The sequence below is a fragment of the Protobothrops mucrosquamatus genome, unplaced genomic scaffold (assembly GCF_001527695.2).
Source record: "Protobothrops mucrosquamatus isolate PMUCROS unplaced genomic scaffold, P.Mucros_1.0 scaffold_30, whole genome shotgun sequence".
NCBI classification, from domain to species: domain Eukaryota; kingdom Metazoa; phylum Chordata; class Lepidosauria; order Squamata; family Viperidae; genus Protobothrops; species Protobothrops mucrosquamatus.
The window spans coordinates 63,780-72,765 of record NW_015386106.1 but is presented as its reverse complement, the minus strand read 5'-3'; the positions used below and the strand labels follow the sequence as shown (position 1 = coordinate 72,765).

At 40.1% G+C, this 8,986-nt stretch overlaps 1 protein-coding gene across 1 annotated transcript in view; it reads left to right on the top strand.

Annotated features, from left to right (window-relative positions):
• Positions 1 to 8,986, top strand: part of LRRK2 (leucine rich repeat kinase 2) — a gene marked incomplete at its 3' end in the record, with an annotated part of 76,418 nt that overhangs the window by 4,655 nt on the left and 62,777 nt on the right. Inside the window, exons 4-7 of the mRNA XM_029282970.1 lie at positions 145 to 233; positions 4,220 to 4,354; positions 6,605 to 6,739; positions 8,666 to 8,797. Coding sequence (XP_029138803.1) covers positions 145 to 233; positions 4,220 to 4,354; positions 6,605 to 6,739; positions 8,666 to 8,797 — 491 coding nt within the window. The remainder of the gene's footprint in view (positions 1 to 144; positions 234 to 4,219; positions 4,355 to 6,604; positions 6,740 to 8,665; positions 8,798 to 8,986) is intronic.

Here is an 8,986-nt window from a genome sequence, read left to right as displayed (position 1 = left end):
TTCTTCTTCTTCTTCTTCTTCTCCTCCTTCTCCTTCTCCTTCTCCTTCTCCTTCTCCTTCTCCTCCTCCTCCTCCTCCTCCTCCTTCTTGTGGCTAATATATTTTGGACTGCAATTAAAATCCCCCCCCTTCTTTTTACCTTAGGCAAATTCTTAAGATGCTTAAAACCCACAGTGCTAATGTGGATCTTTCAACGGTGGGCTTGAAAACATTAAATCTGCTTCTTTCTTCAGGTACATATTTTTCTTAAAATGTTATAGGCACATGAGATTGTTAGTGGTCTCAGACCTTCATTATTCTCAGCGTATTTATTGTTCTTCGAACTCTTGCATATGAAATGATGGGGGGAAAGATTTTTCTTTTTAATTTGTACATGATTGATTAAATGCTACTCCTGTTGACTCTTAGAAACCACATAGATAGAATTTTGTTGGGTCCTTGGTGCTCTCTGACTTAGTGGCTTTCTTGCAGATATTTCATTACTAAGCCAGGTAACATCATCACCCCGGATTATCTCTTTGTCCCCTACGGATTCCAGTAGAGTATAGTAGAGTAGAATGCAGAATGCAGTATAGAATAGAATAGAATGCACAGAAGAGTAGAACAAAACAGAAGAACAGAATAGAATAGAATAGAATAGAATAGAATAGAATAGAATAGAATAGAATAGAATAGAATAGAATAGAATAATGAAGAACAGAGTAGAGTAGAGTAGAGTAGAGTAGAGTAGAATAGAATAGAATAGAATAGAATAGAATAGAATAGAATAGAATAGAATGATAGAGGAGTGGAGTAGAATAGAATAGAATAGAATAGAATAGAATAGAATAGAATAGAATAGAATAGAATAGAATAGAATGATAGAGTGGAGTGGAGTGGAGTGGAGTGGAGTAGAGTAGAGTAGAGTAGAGTAGAGTAGAGTAGCGTAGCGTAGCGTAGCGTAGCGTAGAGTAGCGTAGAATAGAATAGAATAGAATAGAATAGAATGATAGAGTAGAGTGGAGTGGAGTGGAGAGTGGAGTAGAGTAGAGTAGAGTAGAGTAGAATACTTTATTTGTCCAAGTGTGATTAGATACACAAGGAATTTGTCTCCGGTGCAGAAGCTCTCAGTGTACATGAAAAGCAACAGAGTAATGATAATCATAATCATAATCCTAATAAGAGGGAGCAGTAAAGAAGGTAATAATAATAATGACGATGATGATGATGATGATAATGATGATACAGCCATACAACATGGGTAAATGTACTTTAGGCTAGATGGTTAGAGGGATTCCGACATATAACCTATGTGTGACTCATTAAAGTAGCTGCATCCTTTTCTAGGTTGATCCCTGGTTGCAAGGTTTTTTTTTCCTCTAGTGAAGAAATGATGGAGAAGCAAAAGGGCGGAGAGAGTTGGAAACATATTTCTCACGTGACCAAAATTCAGACACTTGGCAACTGACTCATATTTACGACGGTTGCAGTGCCCCGGGGTCACGTAATCAAAATTTGGACGCTTGGCAACTGACTCGTATTTATGACGGTCGCAGTGTGCCGGGGTCACGTGATCCCCTTTTGCGACCTCCTGACAACCAAAGTCAGTGGGGAAGCCAGATTCACTTAACAACCGTGTCCCTAACTTAATAACTGCAATGATTCATTTAACAACTGTGCAATGATTCATTTAACAACTGTGATTCATTTAACAACAATCATTTAACAAATGATTCATTTAACAATTGCAATGATTCATTTAACAAGAAAGGTCGTAAAATGGGGCAAAACTCACGGAACAAATGTTTCACTTAGCCACAGAAATTTGGGGGCTCAATTCTGGTCCAAGGTCGAGGGCTTACCTGTATACAGACATACCAAAAACATGTAAAATATTAGTTACACCCTTTAGGTTTCCAGTCATTTTGTTATCAACAATGGTGGTTTAATAACGAAAGCTAAAGAGGAATTTGGTTAAGACACAGAGATGTTTTATTTCTCCAAAATCACATGAGTTCACAGATGGGATTTCCACTCTGCCGGGTGAATCACCGGTGTGAGTCATGCGTTTCCTGTTGCTCTTATCTTCACCTTTTAATCTTCCTGTGTTTTCCCATTTCCCTTCTGTCCTTATCACAGGAAATTAGGGAGTGCATAATACAGTAGTTGGCTTGGTACAGTAGCCGTAGGAATCCTATACATAGAAATATCCTTATTGGCTACTGAGTGAGGCTGAATTCTACATGTAGTTGTTGACTTACAACCACAATGGAACCCAAAGTTTCTGTTGGTAAGCGAGACGCTTGTTAAGTGAGTTTTGCTCCATTTTACGACCTTCCTTGACACCGTTGTTAAGTGAATCGTCGCAGTTGTTAAATTAGTAACCCGGTTGTGATGTGAGTCTAGCTTCCTCCGTTGACTTTGCTTGTCAGAAGGTCGCAAAAGGGACATGGCAACCGTCATAAATATGAACTGGTTGCCAAGCGTCTGGATTTTGATCCCGTGACCACAGGGATGCTGCAACGGTCGTAAGTGTGAAAAACGGTCATAAGTCGCTTTTTTCATTGATGTTGTAACTTTGGACGATCACTAAATGAATCTTTGTAAGTGGAGGATTTCTAAATAGAACCTACAGGAATAACGTCATTTACCCATCTTACGTATATGGGCAGTCCTCAATTTACAACCTTTCGTTTAGTGACTGTTCGAAGTTACAACGACACTGAAAAAAGGGACTTATGAGCATTTGTCACATTTATAGCTTTTGAAGCAGGGGTCTTCAAACTTGGCCCTTTTATGACTTATGGACTTCAACTCCCAGAATTCCTCAGTCAGTGTGCCTGGCTGAGGAATCCTGGGAGTTGAAGTCCACAAGTCATAAAAGGGCCAAGTTTGAAGACCCTTGTGATAGATGATAGATATAGATAGATGATAGATGGTAGAGATAAATAGACTAGATAGAGATATAGAGAGATAGAATAGATAGATCAGGGGTAGGCAACCTTGGCTCTTTTATGACTTATGACTTCAACTCCCAGACATGCTGGCTCAGGAATTCTGGGAGTTGAAGTCCACAAGTCATAAAAGAGCCAAGGTTGCCTACCCCTGAGATAGATGGATGAGAGAGAAAGATGATAGATAGATAGATAGATGATAGGTAGGTAGGTAGGTAGGTAGGTAGGTAGGTAGGTAGGTAGGTAGGTAGATAGATAGATAGATAGATAGATAGATAGATAGATAGATAGATAGATAGATAGATAGATAGATAGATAGATAGATAGATAGATAGATAGATAGATTAAAGGTTTTCAAACTTGGCACTTTTATGACTTGTGGACTTCAACTCTCAGAATTCCTCAGCCAGTGTGCCTGGCTGAGGAATTCTGGGAGGGGCCTTCAAACTTGGCCCTTTTATGACTCGTGGACTTCAACTCCCAGAATTCCTCAGCCAGCATGTCTCAGCTTGGAAACCTCTCCCTTTCCCCTCAGCATGGCTGGATAAGGAATTCTGGGAGTTGAAGTCCACGAGTCATAAAAGAGCCAAGGTTGCCTACCCCTGAGATAGATGGATGAGAGAGAAAGATGATAGATAGATAGACAGACGGACGGACGGACGGACGGACAGACAGATAGATAGATAGATAGATAGAATAGACCAAAGGTTTTCAAACTTGGCCCTTTTATGATTCGTGGACTTCAACTCCCAGATTTCCTCAGCCAGCATGGCTCAGCTTGGAAACCTCTCCCTTTCCCCTCACGTGCCTGGCTGAGGAATTCTGGGAGTTGAAGTCCACGAGTCATAAAAGGGCCAAGTTTGAAGACTCCTGCTTTGAAGCATCCCTATGGTCATGTGATCAAAAATTCGGCAACTTGGCAACTAACTCATAGTTACGACTTGAGTCCTGCGATCACCTCTGGCGAGCTTCTGATAAGCAAAGTCAATGGGAGAGCCCGATTCACTTTACAACCATATTATTAACTGCAGTGGTTCACTTAACAACTGCGGCAAGAGAGAGGTCGTAAGACGGGGCCAAACTCACTTAGTAACCGTCTCGCTTAGCAGTGAAAATTGTGGCCGCAAATCAACGACTGCCTGTACTTTTCTGCAAGTAACACCTTTTCCTTCAGGGAGATTTATTTTTGAGTAGAATTGGATGGAATTGTTTTGACGGAAGCAAAACGAAAAGAACATTTGTGAGCAAATGATCGGCAGAGTTTTTCTTGCATTTTTTTGTTTTAGATGAAATCACACTTCTTCTCTTAGAAGAAGGGACCGACATATTTTTATTGATATTTGACGCCATGGATACCTTTCCTGATAATGAAAAGATCCAGAGATACGGATGTAAAGCTTTGCACATGCTTTTAGAAAAAGGTAAGCAATATCGTGGTTTGCATAAATTTTCGCCATTTGGGTGGAGCTGGAAGGGACCTTGGAGGTCTTCTAGTCCAGCCCCCTTGCTCAAGCAGGAGATCCTATACCATCTCAGATAGAGGGCTGTCCAGTCTTTTCTTCAAAACCTCCAGTGATGGAGCACCCACAACCTCTGAAGATAAGCAGGTAAGGTTCTACATTTAGGCAAGAAAAACCAAATGTACAGGTATAGTATAGGGGGTACCTTGCTCAATAATAGTAACTGTGAGAGGGACCTCGGAATCCTAGTGGACAATCCCTTAAATATGAGCCAGCCATGTGTTGCAGCTGCCAAAAAGGCCAACACAGTACTAGGCTGCATTAACAGGGGGATAGAATCAAGATCACGCAAAGTATTAATACCACTTTACAAGGCCTTGGAATACTGCATCCAGTTTTGGTCACCACGATGTAAAAAAGATGCTGAGACTCTAGAAAGAGCATAGAGAAGAGCAACAAAGATGATTAGGGGACTGGAGGCTAAAGCATATAAGGAACGGCTGCTGGAATTGGGTATGTCTAGTTTAATGAAGAGAAGGACGAGGGGGGACATGATAGCAGCGTTCCAATATCTCAGGGGCTTCCCCAAAGAAGAGGGAGTCAAGCTATTCTCCAAAGCACCTGATGGCAGGATAAGAAGCAACGGATGGAAACTCATCAATGAGAGAAGCAACCTAGAACCAAGGAGAAATTTCCTGACAGAACAATTAACCAGTGGAACAACCTGCCTCCAGAAGCGGTGAATGCTCCAACACTGGAAGTTTTTTAGAAGAGACTGGACAGCCATTTGTCTGAAATGGTATAGAGTTTCCTTCCTGAGCAGGGGGTTTGACTAGATGACCTCCAAGGTCCCTTCCAACTTTATTATTATTATTACTATTATTATTATTAATAATAATAATAATAATAATAATAATATATAAGCAGTTCCACTGGTTAATCAATCAATCAGAATAGAGCTGGAAGGGACTTTGGAGGTCTTCTAGTCCAGCCCCCTTGCTCAAGCAGGAGATCCTATACCATTTCAGATAGAGGGCTGTCCAGTCTCTTCTTCAAAACCTCCAGTGATGGAGCATCCACAACTTCTGGAGGCAAGCTGTTCCACTGATTAACTGGTCTCACTGTTAGGAAGTTTCTCCTTAATTCCAGGTTGCTTCTCCCCTTAATTAGCTTCCATCCATTGTTTCTTGTTTCGTCTTCTGGTGCTTTGGAGAATAAGTTGACCACCTCTTCTTTGTGGCAGCCCCTCAAATACTGGAATACTGCCATCATGTCCCCCCTAGTCCTTCCTTTCTGTAAACTGGCCATATCCAAGTTCTGCAACCGTTCTTCATATGTTTTTGTCTCCAGGCCTTTGATCGTATTAGTTGATTTTTTTCTGCGCTTTTTCCAAAATCTCAACATCTTTTTTGTAATGTGGCGACCCAAACTAGATGCAGTATTCCAGGTGTGGCCTTACTAAGGATTTATAAAGCGGTACTAATACTTCATGTGATTATATTCTTTTTGATTTAAAGAATATAATATATTAGGATGACTGCTATAAGAAAAGGTGCTTTTGACACTAGGAACATTCTGTCTTTCAAAAGAGGAATGAAAAATGTTAAACTTGCTGGGAATAAACACTCTGCAGTATTTAAGGAGTGTGGTCTATTCAAGACACCTTGTCGGCTTAGAATTTGAATCATTATGGCATAGTTATAGCGGTTCTGCAGTAGTTAACCTTTGGTGGTTAACCTCTTCCAAGCTTCCCTTTAGTGCAGCTCTGCCCTAGCTGAGTGTTGTTGTTGTTGTTTTTTTTAAATGATTGAGAAATAACAAAGTGAAGAAACTTCTCTTCAATCTCACAGTTTCAAAAAGGATGTAAACTTGTCAACAAGTATTGAATTAGGCCAGGGGTGGGGAACCTTGGTTCTTTTATGACTTGTGGACTTCAACTCCCAGAATTTCTGAGCCAGCATGGGGAACTATGGCCCCCTTTAGGACTTGTGGACTTCAACTCCCAGAATTCCTCAGCCAGGCATGCTGGCTGAGGAATTCTGGGAGCTGAAGTCCACAAGTCATAAAAGGGCCACGTTTGAAGACTCCTGATGTAGATGATAGACAGGTGACTTTGACCTTTGCTCCTTTTGCCTTCTGAGAATTGAATTTGTTAATGACATTATCAAAGCCAAGTCTTGACTTCCTTTATGCCGATATCTTGTAATTCAGTTCCCGAGGAGCAGCTGATTGAATTTGTGGAAGCAAACGATCACATGATTATACTAAAAGTGTTTAAACAGTTCCCAGAGAAGGACAATGTCATCTGTTTTGCACTTCGGTCCTTGTACCTGTTGGCTGGACCACGTAAGTAAGATTATGTTATCATAATCAAATAATGATAATGTATAATGATAATGTATCAAATAAATACATTGGTCAGTAATCACCCTTGTGCTGGCATTATAACTTGGCCACCGATGCATTTATTAAAGAGATTCCTTTAATGTACTACAAACTATGAAATGTGTTTGCAATTCCCAAATGATTTGCAAGAGTGCCACTAACAAAACAATTGTGTGTTCGTGTGTGTGGATTTAGTTTATTTATGTGTGCACATATGCTCTGTATAGGTTAGGTTCCCATTTCATGTGAAACTATGGTCTGATTTACAGTGGTTAGTAGTGAAATAAAAAGCATCTATGTACTAATTCACTTAGAACTCTCCTTTCCAGCAATCGACACCCAGAGAATAGAATAGAACAGAACAGAACAGAACAGAACAGAACAGAACAGAACAGAACAGACTATATGGGATAGAATGGAAAGAAATGGAATGGAATGGAATGGAATGGAATAGAATAGAATAGAATAGAATAGAATAGAATAGAATAGAATAGAATAGAATAGAATAATATATGGGATAGAATGGAATGGAATGGAATGGAATGGAATAGAATAGAATAGAATAGAATAGAATAGAATAGAATAGAATAGAATAGAATAGAATAGAATAGAATAATAAATGGGATGGAATGGGATGGAATGGAATAGAATAGAATAGAATAGAATAGAATAGAATAGAATAGAATAGAATAGAATAGAATAGAATAGAATAGAATATATGGGATAGAATGGAAAGGAAAGGAATGGAATGGAATAGAATAGAATAGAATAGAATAGAATAGAATAGAATGGAATGGAATGGAATAGAATAGAATAGAATATATGGGATAGAATGAAATAGAAATAGAAATAGAAATAGAAATAGAAATAGAAATAGAAATAGAATGGAGCTGGAAGGGACCTTGGAGGTCTTCTAATCCATCCCCCTGCTCAAGCAGGACAATCTATACCATTTCATACAAGTGACCTTCCAGTCTGTTCTTAAAAACCACTGTTAGAACACCCATGATTTCTGAAGGCAAGTTGTTCCACTGGTTAAGTGTTCTCACTGTTAGGAAGTTTCTCCTTAATTCCAGGTTGCTTCTCTCCTTGATTAGTTTCCATCCATAGTTTTTTGTCCTGCCTTCAGGTGCTTTGGAGAATAGGCTGACCCCCCTCTTCTTTGTGGCAGCCCCTGAAATATTAGAAAACTGCTATCATGTCACCCCGTAAGTCAGACATGTCAAACTCGTGACGTCGCATAACTTTGACATCCCTGCCCTAAGTAGTTCTTTTCATGAGACTAGACCTACCCAATTCCTGCAACCGTTCTTCATATGTTTTAGCCGCCAGTCCCCTCATCATCTTTGTTGCTCTTTTCTGCACTCTTTCCAGAGTCTCAACATCTTTTTTACTTCGTGGTGACCAAAACTGGTTGCAGTTTTCCAAGTTTGGTTTTACCAAGGCATTATAAAGTAGTATTAACACTTTACATCAGGGGTGTCAAACTGCCGGCCCACGGACCGGCCACGTCATCCGGAAGCCGTGCCCACCCCATTGCCGGCAATGGCAAAACCGTCCCGATACGTTGCGCGACGTCACGTGTCGTCGCGAGTTTGACATGTCTGCTTTACATGATCTTGATTCTATCCCTCTCTTAATGTAGCCTAGAACTGTATTGGCTTTTTTGGCAGCTGCCGCACACGGCTGGCTCATATTTAAGTGATTGTTACCATTCTGTTAATGATTTCTAATGGCTTCTTTTATTTAATTAATGCTCATTTTATCGGCCTGCGGTAAAAGGCAGCATCATTTGTAAATATTTCAATGATAATTTAAAAAAACGTCAGCATGCACAAATGGGATAAATGTTTTTCTTACTCGAGATCGTTTTTATGCTGCTTTTAGTTAGCAATGCGGAAGTTCTCATGTCTGGAAATGTGCGGTGTTACAATATCGTAGTGGAGATTATGAAAGCGTTTCCTGCATGTGAGCCAATTCAGGAAGTTAGCTGCTGTCTGCTGCACAAACTTACTCTCGGTGAGTCCTAAACGAAATTATCGGTCTGTGGATTGATAGGAACATTATTACAGGGGAGAAATGAATAATGCAAAAGGAGTTATGGGGGAACTCTGTACACTTAATAAAGCTTCTTTCTGAAACATTATTGAACTATCTGTCTGACCGTCCATCCATCCATCCATCCATCCATCCATCCATCCATCCATC